The 20715-nt window shown below is 37.2% G+C and overlaps 2 protein-coding genes across 2 annotated transcripts; one reads left to right on the plus strand and one right to left on the minus strand.

Moving 5' to 3' along the window:
- Positions 1 to 5147: 5147 nt before the first annotated feature.
- LOC104610773 (B3 domain-containing protein Os01g0723500-like) lies at positions 5148 to 8753 on the plus strand. Its single transcript, XM_010277547.3, has 4 exons — positions 5148 to 5493; positions 6360 to 6819; positions 7612 to 7757; positions 8373 to 8753. The coding sequence occupies exons 1-4, from the start codon at positions 5404 to 5406 to the stop codon at positions 8607 to 8609; spliced, it is 933 nt and encodes a 310-aa protein (XP_010275849.2). The 5' UTR covers positions 5148 to 5403; the 3' UTR covers positions 8610 to 8753.
- Positions 8754 to 17420: 8667 nt separating this feature from the next.
- On the minus strand, positions 17421 to 19100 carry LOC104610774 (uncharacterized). Its single transcript, XM_010277548.2, has 2 exons — positions 18787 to 19100; positions 17421 to 18456 (listed from the first exon to the last, which is right to left on the minus strand). The coding sequence occupies exons 1-2, from the start codon at positions 18850 to 18852 to the stop codon at positions 17647 to 17649; spliced, it is 876 nt and encodes a 291-aa protein (XP_010275850.2). The 5' UTR covers positions 18853 to 19100; the 3' UTR covers positions 17421 to 17646.
- Between the last annotated feature and the right edge of the window lie 1615 nt (positions 19101 to 20715).

Genomic DNA, 20715 nt, shown 5'->3' on the forward strand with positions numbered 1-20715 from the left:
GTTAAGTTTTGAAGAGATTATTGGAAAAAAAATGCTTATTTTCGACTGAGACCACACCAATAAACACTTATTTGAGAAGTCTTAAGCTGTATTTAACATTGTTTATTTTAAGGACTTATCTCCTTTTTGCTGTTAAAATATCTCTAGGAATAATATGTTTTTAACTGCATAAAAGAGATAAATCTTTAAAATAAGGAATGCCAAATACAACCTTTTTTGGACTTATTTTAAAGTCCTTATTTAATAAGTGCTTTTGAAAAGACACTACCTCCATTTACGATGAATCATCACATCATTTTAAAGATACTTATATTATGCTATTTGAAATAAGTGCTTTTTCACCAAATGTTTATAAATACTTATTAGAATAAGCAATTATTCAATAAATACTTATTTTTCAAATAAACACTCCCAAACTTATCCAAAAACTACTCGCTTCATTGTAATTGATTGGCGTTCAATCATTCAACCAATGTTCAAATTGATGATCCGAATGAGTGATAATTGAGCACAATGGGTACAGGCCTATAGGGGTGCTTATCCGTAGTACAATTCAGCTCATGCCTGGAAGCTCATTAGAGTTCTTGGGATTAATTAATAACTATTATAATTGAAGTATTTCGTGGAAAGGTTGCTTATAATCACAAAACTCTATCTGCGCATGGACAGAGACTGACATATATATATATATATATATGTCTTATTCAAGAGTGGTTATCTGATCGGTGGTCTTGCTATATACAGAAGAGATCACTTTACGTGTTCAAACTTCAGTGGTTGTGTATGCGATTATGTGAGAGTGAGAGTCGTGTTGAGTTGGAGTCTTCATGTTTGTTTATTATTTCATTTTCTGTGTGTGTTGGAACACTGGAAAAAGGAAGACTTTTGAAAGGCAAATTAAGGCTAAAATGCAAAAGACCCAATAAGCAATCGTTGCTGTGGAACTGCAATTAGATATATTCAGCTTCTATATATAGCACATTAGTCTTTGTGATATGATTTTTTAATTTTACTTCTATTGGTGAATATGCAGAGTTTATCTATAAGCTCCTTGACTTCTATTGAACGTTTGGATCATTTTTCCAAACACAAGCAAATCGATGTCTTGAAGTATCAATCATGCACCAAGCAAGTAAGCAGAGATGACAAATGAACAAATTAAATTGGAAATTAGTCTTGCTTTAAGATAGCAACAAGGTCAGTATCCACAACCAATTGATGCTTACAAATACTTCTTTCAAACATTCCATTAATGTCTTGTTACTGAGTACGTCATGAAGATGAAGCCGATAGAGAGGAAGTCTAAGCGTTTAATTTACATGCTTTGAAGCAAAGTTCAAAATATCGCAACATATCGATATATATATATATCATATATGATATATATGGAACCCATTCAAATGACATTCAGAGGAATTTGGGGGTCTTCATGTATATCATTAGAACCCCTCCTATCTTACTTAACCTTGAAAGTTCATCCTTAAAAAGTAAAAAAGAAAGAATATTTTACCAAAATCCAGTTTTTGTGTTTTCCACATATAAATACTTTGAACCATGCTTCAAATTAGCTGAGCCCCATTTTTGATCTGCATCTATCAATTCTTTAATTACTCAGTCATGTTTCATTAAGGCCAACTTAAACTCGTATAAATGAACCTCTTCCAAATGAAAAAGGAGAATTACTATGTCGGGCTTGAAGTAAAGATTGATAACATCTTTCTTTATTCGACAAAGTTTATCAGCAATTCCAATTTCATTATCTTAATGGAAAGGGCTTGAAAGGGATGTTTTCAACAACTAGAGAATGAGAAAACAGTAAAGACTAACCCCTTTGATTTTGACAGAAAGATTTTTATTTTCTTATATTCGTATTTAATAATTTTTTTTTTTATTTTATTCCATTGAATCATCATATAGTTAATGATTTTTCTGATTTAGTAAATAAAATACTTGTAATTGGAGCAAGAGAAATGACAGGCATATTCGGTTGATTCTTCTATGCCCCTAAACATTTTATTATATGACTATTTTACCCACTTAAAAACTAAGTGATAGCTCGTTCAAACAGGCCCTAAGTGATCTTACATAGTGATGGTGAATTATTAAAATACCCTCAAATGTTCAGTTGTAGTGATTCTGATCATGGTATATGATACCGGAAATACATGATATCCGAAAATTTTGTGACTAGTCAATTAGTCTCATAAGTGTGTTAACCTTATTAAAATCCATGGAAGGGTTTTGATTGGTCAAAACTCTTCTGGTGCGATGTCTTTCAGATTTTCCCTTACATATTTGCCCGCTTTTGAAATAGCATAAGAAGGTTCTGAATCAGAAAAGTTCAGGTAAATTTATGATTCCTTTCCTTAATCTACATATATGGAATTGGGATTTTCTGACAATAAAACACGTTTTAATCCTCTACATACCAACATCATCTCACACCGCACATCTCAACTTAAGACAAAGACCCACCATAAAAGTGGGACCGCCATGTATGAGATGTAAGGTTCGGTCTCGTGTAAATGGAGGTGAAATATGCCATGCCCGATGGCATAGCATTGGACTAATATGTGAAACCACGGCCTTGGGATGCATTTTGTGGTTTCACTCTATGGTTCTATCATCACTTCATTCAATTCAAAGTAGAGCTACATCCATAATACCTTGAATGAACTTTTGCTCAACGCTACGCCAACTGGTGTAGCAGATATTTCCCCATGTAAATCAGGTACCCGATTTTAAGATTTTACACTGCATTAGGCCCAGGTTTTTCATCTGAGCCCATTCAAATTTTGACAAAACTCCAGTCCAAGCCCGCTTAAGTTGCACAGTGTAAATGCATATTAGAATTTCTTGTGATCCATGGCTCATTCATTCTCCATAAACATATTCAGGAGGCATTTCGAAGCCCTAGAATTCCAGTCGGATTGATTAGATGGTATCTTTGAGTAAGAGCCTACGCTGTATCAAGTACAATTTTTTTTTTGTTCAGTCCACTCCAGAAATCCAAGCCTTACTGTACACATGGGATGAATCTTAACTGTGGATCATGCCAAATTCACACGTAGGATGCAATTTATAAGTGGGATTACTAATAGAGTATGAGGGGTCTGTAATTTCAGATATCTGAGATGAGTGCAGTCTACTTATCCCTAAGTTTTTAACTTCGTACAGTCATTTGGGAGGAATTTCACACAGCCGCTTTAGACCCCATCAGACAACTTAAAAGCTATGTTTAGTGAAAATCTTGGAAAGCCCAAAGTAACTATCTTAAAGCTCAAAAGCATGGATTTATGATGAAGTTTCATCTGGTGGCTTATCCAGAACAGCTTAGTGAAAGCTCTTCAAGTAAGCCCTAAAATCTCAGAATGACTAGTGTTAGAAGAAGGATTCAGTCCCATAGCATGAAAAAATGTTGAGGGCTCATATCCCGTCTATTCCTCCCAAGACCCAAGATAGCTAGGACCATTATCGGGTAATGGCCATTTATATTTTTCATTGTTAAAACCATCCTTCCATTTTGGATATAATATTATGGCTTTGACCCAGAGATCTGCTGCTTGCACCATTATGTATCACCTTCTACATAACTAATCAAAATGCAGACAGACGACAGTGTTTTATACACTCGGGGCGTACTGAACATTGGCGTATTCGTGATTGATTACATAGTGAGTGATACATAGTACAGATCCGGATTCATGCTTTCTTTTATTTTATTTTATTTATTTTTTATAAGAAGGGACCATTTTGCTTCGGATTGCAAAATTTAGGCCCAGAATTTACCTCAATATCACTGAGAGATATGCCAATCAAACGGAAACAAAAGAAAAAGTGTATAAAGTTGAAACTAATCCAATTATTAAAATGGTTGGTCCATGTGCAATCTGATCAGTTTTTCACCAGTTGAAGTAAAAATATAATTCTAGTAAAGCTAGCATTCATTTAAGTGGATTTCCATTTTGGCCCTTCAATTCTCAGTACATTAAACATTATTCATGAGTGAATTAGGGCCTATTGACAGCAAATATATAATCCTGGTTAGTAGTAGCATGAGCTAAATAAAGAAATTAGTCAAAAACCCATTTCTTGGTAACCAATAAGCTTGTAGCTTAATTACTAATCAAATCAGTATTGAGAGACACTGACCCTCATCCACGGACAGTACTCTATTTGTTATATTTGGTTGAATATTAGTTTACTGAGAAAACTTAACAAGTAGGTGTTGAAAGTCGGGGTGTTGGGTGTTTGGTACAGTAATGATGAGGTCCATTTGTTTGTAGGAGTGCAAATCGAGGTCCAATCTTAAAATTTGGAGTTAAGGCCCGAGCCTGAGGTCAAATATGATTTTTCCAATTTGGGTGTAACCGGGCATTGTAATTTGATGCATGTATGTATGATATATATAGTTGGGTTGGGCTTGAAAATAAAAAAATCCAATTGCTTGAGCCCGAGGATAAAAAATCCAACTGGATTGGTTCGGGTTCGGGCTGCTCCTATCCAAGTTGCACCCCTATTTGTGTGAATAAATCTCGAGCCTTCATGTGCCTTTGAATGAAATGTTCAAAGGATTCACTGATGAATCCAAAACAGAATATTTTGATCGATGAATCCAATTTGTATTGACCAACTCAAAATATTTTGATCGATTTGTATTGACCGGTTCAAAATATTTTGATCGATGAATCCAAAACAGAATGGCAACACAACGTGTACCAAACACTTCCTGAATCTATGAACAAGTCTTTTATTACTTCAGAGTTGTTTTGAAGTCTTAATAAATAAAAACACGGCCAGCCCGGGTCAAGTTTTGGTCGACCTTGTCCCATGTCTTCTAAAAACACATCCTCCTTTATGCAGTGCATTTTTGCTGTTCTCTGCCTTATTTTCAACTCATCTCCGACCATCTGGACCGTGGGAACCGAGTACAGTTATTGGTCCGGTCACACTACAAGTTCTAATTGGATTAGATTGGCCCAGAAAAAAACCTCTAAATCTGGGCCAAATTGGCTTGAACCTTGAATCGAGCTCAAAATATAGCGTTAGGGCAGAGCCGTCTAAAAACGTAAAAGGTAAAAGCAGCTAACCGTCCTGGTTCTCGATATTGTGTTCTTGGCTTCAGGCTTCTTGCTGGACATCGTACAACCCCAGAATTCTCAGTCAACTAATCCACATTCGTTGCTCAACTTGCATAAGACCAGCAATGCAGCAGAAGTGCAGAGCTGCCAGACACAACTTTTGTTTTCCTGCTGTCTCTCTATGCCACAAGTGGAGTGTACAAAACCGCTTGTCAGGATTTTCTTCTGAATGAGACACACCATGCAAGCACCAAGATAGGCTTCAACCCGTAAAAGTTCAGAAATTTTAGTTTGAGAGAGAGAGAGAGAGAAGAGAAAGAAAATGAAGAAGATTTCCTGTAACTGCTCGGACATGAAGGTGAAAGCGGAGTTCTTGAAGGTTCTTCAGAAAGTAGATTTGAAGCGGCCACTGGTAAGGAAATATCTATACTTTAATTCCTTTTATATTATTAGTTAAGGTTAGTGCTATCTATCTCCACCCGCTCGCCCACTCTGTATAGAGCGAAGGAATGCTTGATCGCAAGACCAGGCGCCTGGGCTTACGTTTTCTAACCATTCTTTTGGTTAATTTGGTTCTCTGTTGAAAGGTCTGTTATTTAAAATGTATTAAATGAAAAGATAAACTGGGGTTTCTAAACCATGTCTGTTAGAGAAGGATTCTTCTTCTTCTTTTTGAAATGACTGTCATAGTGAGTGTAGTAGATCGAGCTTGTCTGATATTCTACAGTACCCCCCCCCCCCCAAAAAAAAAAAAAAAAGATGATAAATGACATTCAACCATGGAAAATATACAATAGTTGATACAAAGGTCTGCCATCAGAAGCTACCTGAACACCAGCCCAAGAGTTAAATCATGTCAGGTATGGGCCTCATTTAGGGTCACCCTTTGTAGGTTCTATTACCGTTGTTGTTGTCTCCTTGGAGGCTATATATTATGCTTTTAAAAAACGTTTTTTTTTGGGAAAATGAATAATAATTTATGAAAAATGCAAAGCATTAATTCATTAGTTAGTCTGTCAGCCTTAAAAATTGCATCTTCTACCATTTATGTGGAATATTCTAAATACCCAGTTTCTTTTCTAAGTTTTTTTTTTCAAGGATATTCGCTTCCATAGATTTAACTAGGATATAAAATTCAATGTTTTTGAATCAAAAGCAGGCCGTTTGTTTCCTCAGGCTTTAAGTCAAGTTAAATGTCAACTTTGGTTTTCTAAGTAGTGGATATTCTTCTATAGTTCACCACTTTTGCAACATAATGTCTACTTTTTAATCTTGCAGATGATCCCACCAGCATTTCTCAAACACCTCGAAGAAGAATCATCTGAAGTAGTGATTTTAGAAGGTCCTAGTGGTGGTCTGTGGAATATCAAATTAAACAGAATATATGATGGCATGTATCTTGAACATGGTTGGGAAACTTTCTTAACAGACCACTCCTTAAGCGCTGGAGATCTCTTGGTTTTCTCATACAAGGGTCATTTGCATTTCACTGTAACAATATTTGATAGAAGGGCATGTTGGCGTGAGGATTCATTTACTGTGAAACCTTCACAAGAATCGAGCAACACCCATGAAGTAAAGAGGCGTGGTAGGCCACCCGAGACCTTGGAAAGAGCAAAACATGGTGAAAACCGCAAAGCTCTTATTGATATCAATCCCCCATCTCAACCTTCCGAGACACATCAGACAAGAGGTTTGCCTAAACAAAAGCAGCCTGATCAATTGCCTTCATCTAAAGGTAGGAACTTATCCAGCTGGCAGTCTGATTCTTGGAATTTTCATTTCAAAGGGGTAAATTCCCTTTATGTTTGCATGAATGATAGCAATTGATTGGAGGTTTTAGCTAAGGTGGTGTATAAAAAAAAAAAAAAAAAAAAACTATTATTCATGGTTTTTAAAACTGACCGGAGATCAAACCGGTCGGGGTCTGGTTACCAGGTTGAATGGTCTGACCATTTGAATCAAATGGTCAGCCCGTTCTGACAAAAAATAAAAAAAAATAAAAAACAGTCAAAACCGTTCAAATGATTAACCGCCCGATTCAGTGGTTTGCTGACCAAAATCAATGGTTTTTTAAGAGAATCCAGTTTTAGGGGAAAACAGAACCGGTCACTTGACTGGTTCCCGGTTTGACCGTCTAATCCAGTCTGATTTAAAAAACCATGCTATTATTCAGATTTGAAATTTGAAAAAAAAGTAGAAATAAAAAAGGCTCTAAAACGATAAGATTGTTTGAATTGGAGCAATTTGAAATTGTGAAGTTTAATATATTACCTCTACAAATAAACTGGTTGATAATATTAAAAAAATAACATTATTATTATTATTATTATTATTATTCGTCACCTAGAAATGTGTCTAATTTCGATTAGACGCAAGACCATGTCTAACCACGCTCAGACATTTTTCCATGGTTAGATGTGAGATCATATCAAACGTCTCCAATATTGTTGCTAGCTATTCATTTTATGTATTTGCCACTGATGGTTTACATTTCTTTCTTTATTTTTTTTAATTATTCGGTGGTAAGGAAAAAGAGTTAGGGTATCAAAGCCTATTGAAGTGAATCAAATTGCAAGGAGACCAGCAAAAGAAGCAGTTGCCGAATTCACCTCCAGGCTACCCTTTTTTGTGATCGAGTTACAAACTCACAATGTGAACAGGCCATTTTATGTGGTGAGTTTACATCCTACTTTTGCTATATATGACATTAATCAATATAATCTAAACTGCCTAGCAAATTTATTCGATTCAGAGTAAATTTGCACTCGGGTTCATTTTTGTCTATATTTGGTAATATTACATTTTTACATTAACAAATGACAAAAAATACATTTTCCAATGTATATTTACATCCGTAATAAGATGTAAAAATATATCAATAAAAAAGAAATAAATTTGCATTCAAGTGGGCTTCTGATAAAAAAAAATGCTTTATTAAAACCATTTTATACTATATATTTGCATTAACACTTATTTACATCATTTCTAAAAACAGCCTAATGTAAAGTGTTATTTTCTTTTTAGAAAAAAAAAAACTTCTAATTAATAGACATGTAATGCTAGAATTCAAAAAATATGAACTATTGTATTATCATCTTACCAAGTCTGGTTTTAGGACACTAATGGAATTCTAATCTGTCCATGTGTTCAGGCAAAACTGGTCAGAACACAAAGGACTAGTTACCTCACTTTTCTTCTTCTTTTCAAGGGTTCTGTTGTTGATTTATGGTTGAACAATTCTAAGGCTATACGTGCCTATGTATCTTATGTGCTTTAATTGTTTTGTAGAATGTACCATCTTGGTTTTCAAGGTCCTATCTTCCCAAAAAAGAAACAAAGATAGTCCTGCAAGATGCCAAGGAGAACAGTTGGATTGTCAACCATCGCAAGTTCACATCAAGAGATACTTTATATGGAGGCTGGGCTAAATTCTGCCAGGAGAACAACCTCAAGAAAGGAGATTATTGTGTTTTTGAGCTTGTGGGTGAGCTTCAACTGCGAGTGTATATTTTTCCAGTTCACTGAAGAAGCAACAATAACTTATATATTTCTCATCGTTGTCGTACTCTACAGTACAAGTTAGACCAGTAGACCCTTAAAAAAATCTTTATAGAGGGAGAGAGATCAATGGAACTTCTATTTGGTATCTTGGTTTTTAATACTAATTAATTAGAGGATTATGCATTTAAGTATTTTGCTTTCTGTTATTCATTTCAGACTTTCTCTAATCGTTCTCTATATCATAAAAATGTTTTGCTTTTTGAATTTGATATCTATCCCCATAAAAGCGGCAAGAGAGAGAGAGATTAGAAATGCAAATTTGAAAGGTTAATCAATAGGAACAAGGATATATGGCAAGCTCGATTGCTGCTCAACCACTGTGACCCAATTAACTTTTTCAATTCACTGGTTCTTACAGAGGTTAACTGCAAAATGTTCTTCATCTTGTCTGTGCCAGAAGTAATTAGTTGCCTCTATCCATCGAGAGTGAACCAGATGCTTCTTATGTTTAACAGCCCACCGGGCCTCTTCTGTGCCAGTGTCTGCTGAGACCACGTGTGTAACAGATTGATCAAGTTCAGTATAACATCTGGCTCCTAATTGCTCTGCCATCTTCCAAAGCTGGTGATTCTTCGCATGAAATTTGGTTGGAAATACACTGCTGAAGACTATTTTACACCCTTGCAGAACTTCTAGCCTCATCATTCTCAGCACCTACAAATACCCACAACAGAAAATGATCTGTGATTTGAGTTTTGCAAACCAAATTCATATCATACACATCAAGCACCAGAGATGATAAAAAATATGTTTTGAGGACAATTCATGTTGAGACATTATTTAAATGCATGGTCATATCCAAATAGAACATTATCACTTTTGGATCCACACGGAACATATCCAAATAGAACATCATCACCCTCCCTCTTTTCTTGAAAAGTTAACTAAATTCTATGGGTTTTTTCCAACACAAACCATGTTTATATTGTTCAATCAAACCCCAACCAATAAGGAACGAACTTATGCATTCAAATAATATGTAAATTTAATGATGGGGATGATAATAAATTAAATGATTTCATAATTTGTGCTCCGTGTTTTAAAAGTGCCAAGCGCAAAAAAGTGCAAGGAGCAAATAAGCAAGGTGAGGCACACCCCTTTTTGAAGGCATAAAAATACAGAAAATGTAAAAAAAAAATAAAAAAATACAAGAAAAGAAGAAATATTAAAATAATATTAATAAAAAATATAAACTTAAATTATAAATTAAATGTTTTAAAAAACCTATTATCTAAAATTAAAATATATAAATATGACATGTAAAGTGTATTCAAATAAAAATTTTAAAAATAAAATCAAACATAAAAAACATTTTCAAGCATGTAAAACCCACAATCTCTTTCTTTCCTCAATTGCATTATTTCAAATAGTTAATGTGATGTGAAACATCTTGCATTCCAAATTTTATGAGTCATGTTTGTCTCAAGCACCTTGAGGTAAGGTAAGTCCAAACAAGTCCATGTTAGGGTCTTGAATTCTTAATCCCTACAAGAAAAAATGATTTTATAATTTTAATTGCCTTTTAAGAAGATATTTTATTAGGATGAATGAATGAACAACATTAGCAAATAGGGAATAGAGCCCCCAACCCAATTGGCTAGTATTGGTCATACCCAAACAACTGACTAGTATTAGCCAATACCTTGATTACATGCATAAAGGCCATTATCTTACCCAATATTGGTCCTTGCTATCCAGGATCTTGGGTGGGGTGGACAGGGTATGGATCTATCATCCAGCATTGTTTGCACAAAGTGGTCACTCTCAGATCAACATGTGTTCTCACACTCGTCAGCCCAAGATTTTACCATTGCACTAAGAAATGGCTCCATTTGTGTTTTGATTTATGTATTTGACTTACACATTTTCTTTTTTATACCTTAACAAAAGTTTTAACAAGATTCTTGGTTAACACAATCAACAAGGTAAAATAATTTTTTTTGAAGAAAAAATAAAATTTATCAGAGAAAAAGAGAAATTACAATAAAGGTTACTAGGAGTCAACCAAGAGGAAGAAAACCACCATACACCCTTACACAACCTGAATCCGCCCCATCAATAAAACAAGTAAAATTCATAGTTTCACACCAATAACAAAAACTCTTCAAACCTAAAAAATTGAAGACATCCACCCATATCCAAACAAAATCTCACAACACAATAACAACCTCTGGCCTGCAAACCAATACCGAAATGGGGACCGAGTAGACAGCCTACAACCAACACCATCAAAACCTAACACACAGATACACCCCAACACCACTTCGCAAGACTACAAATTAAACATGATGTGGCACTTTGCTCTTATGCACTTTCTTTGTTTTTTTCACCTTCACAATAGACCCAACCCCAAATAAACCCCCTTTCAAGCTGACAAATTTTTGAAACCTGAACTGTATGATGTTTTTTTTTTTTGGATTTTTGAACCGGCCATTCGGAATCTTTTTTAAATTTTCAAAATCTTATTGTTCTCCAACTCCAAGACAGCATTCTTCTCAAAGTCAGGTCTGCAAACTCCTCTCCGAATTCTTTATCTAGCTCCCATCATCTCCCACTTCCCTCAATCTGTCATAGCATCTTCTACCCTTAAATTGCAAACATTCTCTTTAGAGACCCCACCTCTGTCTCTTGAGCATTACTTTGCTCCTCCAATTCTCTAAACACTTTACTCGCAAAATTCTCTTTAGGGCCCAAGCTAGTTCAATGTTTACACTATTATTCTACCAGACCGGCCGACAACGCATCAGCACCAAGTAAAAGAGTTTAGAATAAGGAGAAATAGAAGGTGTCAGTATGACAAACAGACCGGCTGCCTCACTCATCAACCCGACATTAATCAATTTCGAGAAGGGCGTGTGTTCCATAACATCAACCTCCTCAATATCCCTACCGATGCCCTGCATTTTCACTTTTGTCCTCAGCTTTTGGAGCTCAATCAGTAGAGGCGAACCTCCAAGACAACACATGAAGAAGAATTTCTCCTTCTAGTGCTTCACTGACGAGGGTGTCCCGACCAACAACTTGATGCACTGCCGAGCCAAGAAATAATAGTACCCCTACTGGTGGTGCTTCAGTTGAAGAAAATAGGTAACCATCCCCAAGGTAATCTCAAGGTCATGGATGAAGCAATAGGAAAGAAGGCCGATCAAACACATAAAAGAGTTTGGCATTAATTGGACAGGCAGTACCCGATACCACTTGAACACCTCGATGAGTCCCTCACACAGTGGAAATCTCAGCCCGACTATCAAGCTATGCTCATACACATAGAGTTCGCTTGGCTGAGCATCTGTGGGCCTCTCACCAGTTGCCAGGCACCTAATTTTGTACCACTCGGGAATACAATACAAGTCTTGGATCTGGGCTATGTCCCCGGGCATCAAACAACATGACGTGGTCCCAAATTGATGGCCAGCTCACGGAGGAAGCTCGACCTCCCTAGTCGATGGCCCCGCCTCAGCCTCTTCGGCCACAGTGACCCACTTAGGATCAACTGCCACAAACTCCTCGGCCTCGGCTCCTTGACCGTTGGCCTCATGGGTATTGAGCGCATTAACCTCGACAAGAGACCTTGGCTCGGACTCAGGACGAGAAGAAAAGGAAGCATAGGAAGAAAAAGTGGAAGAATGGAAAGAGTCAGAAGACGAGGAAGACATCTTACCGAACTTTGAAGTTTTTGACCGTGAAACAGAAGCAACACTGAGCTGAAGACTATCTCTTGCCGAGCTCTAAGTGCACCTCCTTCCCAAATGACATAGTAAAAATGCTCTTCACCCCCTTTTATAGGGCCCTTGATGATCTAGATCAACGACGTAGAATAAACGCCACCCTCTGATAGCTTGAGAAGACGAAACGACGCCACTACCCTTTGCATTCGTGTAGCCTCGGGAAGCGAAATGATGCCTTTACCGACCCGTCTCAGAAATGGTATGAGGCTCAAGCCGACCGATTCAACCCCGAGCCGGTCAACCCAGATAACACGTTCAACTAGCTTCAAATTCAAGTTCCTCGCTCGAGAACCTGATAGCTCTTCCACACCACACCACGACCGAGCACTACACTCCTCGACTTCGGAACTAGGGGAGTGGTGTTTGGGTTATGGTTGAGTTGGCCTCGAGTGCCATTTGTCACTTCCGTGGCCGCCTTATCACGTTGGCCACATCGGCACCACATCATCGGATAAGAATGACCAAGACATGGAGATCGTCATACAGATAAAGAGGACAGCTCCATCGGGGATTAGGTCTAATCCCGAAGACCTCGGCGGACAACCTCATCCCAACAACCCTAGAAGCCTCATTCAAATCGGACACGGATCTTCGGCTATAAGTAGGTAATCCTCGCTCTAGGTAAGAGACTTTTGACTTCCTGCATCCATATTGTTACTCTACTCGGACCAACAATGTTCTCTCAACTGTTTGGCCCAACCACCCATTCTCTTCACTAACTTGAGCATGGAAGTACCTACTCAGAGAATAACTCCTTGGGCCTCTGACCACTTTCTTGGTTTCAGATATTGGAGCTCAACTTCGTCCTTTCACCTTGACTCGGCCTAGTTGGCAAGACTATTTGATTACGACCTCGGTTCAAGCAACGCCTCAGATCGAGTAGCATCAGAAACATTTTTGAATCAAATAAGAACATGGGTAAGAGACTTAGTGGAGAGGGAAAATGTTACAAACATTTAAAGTTGGTCTTAACCCAATCCATCTGATTTATACCTTTGCTTTATCAAAGAGGGCCAATAGGGTTTCAACGATTAAGAGAAAATAAGGGAGGGAGATGGTACAAGCATTTATTATTAGGTAGGATGAGAGAGAGGGAGAGAAAGAGAGAGAGACATTATTATAAAATGTAATGATAGTTGTTAATAGAAAATAGAAAAATTAAGAAAGAAGGTGGTTTTTATTGCCACTTCTTATATTTTTAATAATTTGATTTATAAATGAATAACCACATGTTAAAAATGAGAGGAGGTCATGAGGAGTTTGGATCTATTCCTCACAAAAAATGCCTTACAGCTCGTTTCAGTCATGCATATTATGGAACATCTTTGAAATTGTAAATTTTTATTCATGGGGAGATGTTCTCGATGCACGACTGGAACAAACTATGAGGTCAATGTGAGGTGTGCTCTATGAGGAGCAAATCTGAACACGGTCAATGAGAGGGATTCAGAAAACATGCATTTTTTCTGTGTAAGACTTCTAATTATCATTATGTGTGTGTGTGAGAGACTTCTAATTATCATTATCATGCAGTTAGGAGGATTTAACTTTCTTGTTCAGATGTATTATGAATATAAGATGAAGGACAAGAATACCTCAAGATTTGCTCCATACTTCCTGTGGTTCTCTATAGAATCTTGACCCCCAAAAAATGCATATTTATTTACCTGTAGATGTATTGATGGTTCAAGGGATTCAGAAAACATGCATTTTAATCATGCACATTATCCCCCAAAGTAAAGAAAAATGACAAAGGCAAAACAATGAGTGAATCCAGCAGTCTCAATAATGAATCATGCAACAACAAAGCATTTATAATTAGTAAATAATCAATATAAAGCATAAGGATTATGTCAGATTCTCTCTAAATTGCATCATAGTATTGGTGCTATCATATATTGAGTATTGATAAAGGATAGGGGAAGGCTTTGCTTGTTTGCAAGGTCATAGAATCAATCAGTTCATGAAAGGAGAGTGCTTTCATAATTTGAAATCATACAACAGCTTTTGTATCTTTTCTTTACTGCTGCACTCTTTTCCAATCTTTTTTTCTTTGGCTTTCCTTCACAGGTGAATGTTTCTCTTGATCATTTTCCTTTCCCAGTCTTTTCTCTATTAAAGAAAAAAAAAAAAAAAGTCACCTGGGAATGTTTTAAATCTTATAAAAAAAAGTATAGCAGTGTTCTAAAATGCACCTCGCCTGAACCCAAGCATAGCAGCTCCTGTTAAAAGGCATGCACCTGGTTCTTCTTACACCTAGGTATGCACCTTTTCTAAACATCCCTTTATTTGTTATTTTTTGTAGAGTCTTATGTTCTTCACACCTAAATCCTTAGTTCTTACAAATAGGATCTCAAATAACAAAATTTCCACTACGGAAGAAACAACAATACAACTGGTATTTGATCCCTAATCCTAAAATAGATTGGATTGCAACTAAACAGATTGAAAGATTCACATGCTTGAATTGTTGAATGCATGGCACTTTGGTATGAACTGCATATGTTTCCCTTCACTTCCATATTTTCACTTTGAATATGTTTTATATGTTATGTTTATTTACTTTGAGAAATGGCTTTTTAATTCAGGTTTCTGATAACCTATCCTAGGAGCAACATCTCGTGTCAGAAAAACAAAAAGTGGAGTTTTGTCAGGAAAACAAGTGAATACATGCTGGTATGATGTATTGCTGTGGAAAAGCTAAATATGGTGGTGAAAAAAAAACAAATCTAAGGCACAGTCATTCTGATAGATGGCAAACAACATAATATTTGTCTTTGCACTCTACAGAAAACAAAGTACATCCGAAATTTTACAAACATCCAATAATTCTGGAACAGAGGATCAACATCAGGAATCAATCTCTACTTACAGTCTCAAAGAACTTGATGCCATACTCATCAGCAAGCGCTTGGTCCTAAAAAGGATCTATTGAATAAGTGATTGTCTGATAATGAGCAAGGAATATCCATCTTTCTGCTAAACAGGATCTATTGAACTCATAATTCATTAGATACTTTTTATGAATGTCAATTAAGTATCGTAAGTAAATTGATCCCGGTTTCAATCATTTGATAACCAGAGTTATTCTTTGATAAATGATCACTATGAGTCAAACTCAATAGAATTTGATCAATCCTTTTTTCTGCTGTTAAGGTGGAGAACTGAACCAAGAATTCTCTTTCTTCATCATCAATCGAATATTCGAATCACTGTTCATGACCCAGGATTCTATTTTATCATCAATCCAATCACCGTTCACATTTTTTCTTTTTCTTATCAATGAATAGATACCACCCAAACAACTCCATTTTTTGGAGGGAACCACCCATGACACCCTAAAAAACTAGAGAAAATAAGTCCAGATCTGAGAAGCATAAGAACATCTTAATACTCTGCTCTTCAAAAATAAGTCAATGATTATCCAACCCCTGATTTTAGCACCCACCTGGGAGATTACCACATTCTTCCCCCAAAGACTGCTAGTGGCCCCACAACCGCTCTCTAAATATGGCATATACCTTATAAATGATTTTGAGGTTGCCATAGTAAACAAGATTGAAAGTTAACTGTTTTAATCAAAAAAAGGTTAACAGTCAAAATATAATTGTTGTAAATTGTGGCCCTTGCACAACATTATTTGTTTTTGTACATATCATGCATTGTACACATCAGGATCTGTTCTGAATCTCCACAACAGAAACATTTCACAGGCAAGAAGATGAAAAAGGAAGGTTACTCCCTTATCTGATCACTTACTTGCCGAAACCCTAGAATTAGCCCTGGAGAAAACCTGAAACTGATAACTGCTCTCCCCAGAAGATTCAAAAACACTCCTAATAGTTGTCGGCTTGAAAAGGAAAGTGAAACCTACCCAGAAAAGTCTGAGCACCACTTTCAATCACTAATTTCACCCCATGAATTCTGTCTTCTCTTCTCTGGTACAAACTGCTTGTTTGACATAGGGGGTGTATTCCTCAAAGCTGATGGTAGTGTTTTTTGGGCCTTCGATCAGTAGGCCAGCTGGGGTGGCTGATGCCTCAGAGGCTGAAATTAGAGTGCTATTGACTGGCCTGAGGATTGCAGTTTCTATCCAAGTCAGCAACTCTTGTTGTTGAAGGGGACCCTAAGAATGCCACAGGATAGGTTGCAGTTAAAGACTCTGGTCCTTGGAGATTAGCTTACTAAAGACAAATTCTGTGGAGAAGAAACCACTAACCTAATTAGTATCAATTTTCTTTTCCCAATCGTTTTTGTCATTCCCACCAGGCAAATTAATATATTTACAGGGAATGTGTAAAGCAGGTCCCACAATAAAGGCACTCTTTATATACAGAATGCAGAAGAATACAATGGCAATCCAAAACCAATACATCCCTACTAATTTTGCACTGGCCTCACGTCAATACAATGGCAATCCAAAAATTTTAATCCATTTGTTTTCCTCTCCCCTCATTCTACCTAGCCATCTCTCTCTTCTTGCATGTAAGAATGCACATGCCACTCAACTAGTTAGTTATCAATAAACCACCAAGTGGGGATATAGTAAACTTTCTAGTAGTGTGACCTATGAACCTCCAGATCCGACTTGCACCATGTGGGATTCTTGTGACCTATGAGTTATGCATATACATACATACCTACGTACATGCATACATACATGCACCATATGTACATACATATATAAATCATACCCACATATTTGAATTGTGCAAACATTATGAGAAGATCTTTTACTTAAGAAAGGAAATAGCAGTTCACATGACTGTAAGACATGGGAAATCCTGATCAATAAGCATATACACTGGTCAACAAATCGATCTATACACAGAAACATCAACATCACCATCATTGTTTCGATCGGTTGAGTGGTGACATGGAGGAGCACCAACCTGGCAAAGTTCTTGATGATGAAGCCAGAGAAATCGGCAATAACTGTACAGTTCTTGATATATCCCAGACGTACAGAATCATCTATTTATTATGAATATATTACTTCATGGTTCAAAATATCGATACGCCCGACCATGAGATATACACGCATACTTGAATTGTGCAAACTGCCAACATTAAGAAGATCTTTTAATAAAATAAATATCCAAAGAAAAGAAATAGCAATTCACAAGACTGAAAATACTTCCACCAAAGTCATTGTTAAACCTAAATGATTTCTACTAGTTCCCAAATTAAGACATCATCTTTCTAGATATCAACTTCTCTGATGTAAATACTGATCAATAATATACACAACAAATCATCTACACACAGAAACATCATCTTCGCCTGCCATGGAATTGTTGTTGTGGCTCTGGAGGAACACCACCATTGTTTTGGTTGGGTGGTGGCAAAGGAGGAGCATCAGCCTGGCTTGGCTGGAGTACCGGTGGCAATGGAGGAACACCCACATGGTTTTCACTCAGTAGTTCCACCAGAGGATCACCCACAAAGTTTTGATTGGATGGTTGCAGTGGCAACAGGGGAACATCAACAAAGTTGTAATTCAATGGTGACGGAGAAGCATCAATGCGCCTCCGTCTGAGTGGTGGCATTGGTGGAACGGTTGAATCGTCACCCTGGTCTGTTTTGAGCTCTGGTTGTACAAATGAAGCTTCAGCAATAAACGGAGACAACGTATCATGCATGAAATCACTTAACTGCCGAAAGAGATCGTTACAGCTTCCCTGCACTGATTTCCAAGGACTATCTGCACCATTAGTGTGCAGATTCGAGTTGGAGTTCCAGTAGTCTAAATCCAGTTCAGCAGATCCATGAAGTAACCCCATATTTGTGAACCTCTGGTCGTTGTTAGGAAAGTTCTGCCGGTACTCTAAATTGCTATGCTGCAGAGGTTGATCTGGTATACCTTCGTTAGTGTAAAAGTTTTGCTCTGCATCTTCCTTATGCATGCTAATATATTCATCATAAAATGATGATTGTGTGTATGGGATATCAAGATCACAGTAGTTATTGCTGATTTCTCTGGCTTCACCATCAACCTTGGCCTTCTCTGGATCTCCCGCCACCCGAGTCGTTGCCGATTTCTCTGGCTTTTTATAAATCTTGCAGAGAACAAAGTCGTCCAACTGCATCAAAAACGAAAAGAAAAAGATTAGGTTTAAAAGAAAAAGAAAGATTAATTCAGTATTTAAAACGAAAGAGTATGCTCAAAATTAAAGATGAAACTCGATAAGAAAGACAAAAGAAAAGTTAGAAAACTTGCTCAGGTATCTAAATGAACAAAATAAAATTAACGAATAATACAAGAGAACCGGTGCAAGAAAAGAATAAGAGAGTCGGATCAGATATTAAGCCTGGATGAGGAAAAGATAAGAAGAAGGCTGGAAAACTTGCACAAAGCAAACTGAAATGAACAACTGATTAAAACTAATAAAAAGAATGATAAAAAACCATACTCTCATGTCATGGCGTTTTTCCTTAGGACGAGGATTAATGTATTCAGCGATCCTATACTCGTGCATAATCCAATTAGTCTTTTCACCCTTCGGAGGCTTCCCCTTGTAGAATACCAATGCCTTCTTATATCCGACATGCACACCGTTGCTGTATATCGATTTATCAGCTCCGGTGGCCTTCCAATACCCATCTCCGGCAGATCGGTTCGGCCGAGATCCATTCCGGTACTTCCGATCTCTATGGGTAAAGAAATACCATTCCTTCTGCCTCACATACGGTTTATGTTTCTCTGTATATCAATGGATACATTAAATACACAGCAGAGAGAAAGAAGAAGAAATCAAGAAAGAAAAAAAAAAGATTACATCCACCACCACCCATATCGAGAAGAAGCAAACCTGTTAGTGCTTGTGGACTGTAATCGTAAAGAGAAACCACTTCAATCTTGTTCGCAGGCAACCGTTCTTCTAAAAGCATCTTCTGCAAGTAAAAAACGACGAGTTCCTCGTCGCTTGGAGTGAATCTGAAGCCAGGTGGAATGTTGGAGAAATCAAAGTCATCTCTGGAGTCGCTGGTCTTACTCGGACTCTTCACCGAAGTTGGACTGCTGCTACTAACGTCCTCCATGGTTTTAGGTGGGTAGAGATTTTTACGAAACTAAACTCTTCTATTTATATCAAAATTTCAAACCTAACAATTTTCACTCTAACTAGAATCTAATTGGTTTTCTAATTGTAATACAAATCTTTAATCTTATCTTTCCGTCTAGTAGATATAACATTTACAACCCAGTGAACCAATAGGATCTCAGCACGTGGGGTCTTGTTCGAGACTGATCCGACCCGTGACAGTTATTATGCGGGACAAATTCAAAATCATAGACCAGAACCATCCCGATAAAATAATCAGTATTTCTACAATTATTTAAATAAACTAGCAGGGAAATTTTGAAAATTTTAATACTTTTATTTTCATTTAATGTTGATTTATAAAAAATAATTATTATTAATTGAATATGAATAAATATTTTTTAATAAATTTAGTTTTATTAATAATTCATAACAATTTTAATAATTTTTATTCTTTTTATTATTTTTATGAAATTTTGATTAACTTTAAATAAATAAAAATAATTATAGAAGATAACATTTTTATTAATTTCACTAATAATTAATAATTATATAGGAATGACAACGAGGTGGGTTCAGGGCAGGGCACCCCATCCCTTTACCTGCCCCATAGTCAAAGACACTCTACCCCATCCCTAGTGTCATGCGGGTTCAGGGCAAGGTAATCACTCCTCAATGCTAGGTGAGTTCATGGATAAGTTACCACACTCCTCATCAAGGATGGAAAATCCTCGAATTTCCCTACCCCGTCCCCAATATTGGGCAGGTTCCAGTAGAGGTGTAAATTGGGTCATGCTGGGTTGACACAACACGACCCGCATGTGGCCCACAAAAAGTGCGAGTCGTGTCGTGCTGGCCCACGAGGTGTCCCGGGCCATGCCTCCCTCCTCTAGAATAATTTGGGGTGTCTGTTCAGCACAACCCACGACCCGAACCCGTACGGGCCCATGTCGTGCCATGGGTCAGGCTGGTCAATGGGTTGGGCCTTGGGCTAGGCCATGCCACACATCAAGCCAAACTCAAGGCAAGTTACCCACTCCTCGTCCAAGGTTTTTAAAATTGGACTGGATAGGGAACCGTTATGGGGTCGAACGGTCTGACTATTCGGTCTGAACGTATGATCCGCTCTAACAAAAAAATAAAAAATTAGAAAAACAAAAAAAAGGCCAAAAACCGTTGTTCAAGTTGATGATTCGATCGCCTAGGTCAGCGGTTCACTAACCAAATAAACGATTTTTGGACAAAAAACTGTTTTGAGGTGAAATGGTGTCCGGTTCCCAATTTTTCCGATCTAACCAT

Source organism: Nelumbo nucifera, chromosome 8 (assembly GCF_055504915.1).
Source record: "Nelumbo nucifera cultivar China Antique chromosome 8, China Antique-T2T, whole genome shotgun sequence".
In the NCBI taxonomy this organism is placed as follows: Eukaryota; Viridiplantae; Streptophyta; class Magnoliopsida; order Proteales; family Nelumbonaceae; genus Nelumbo; species Nelumbo nucifera.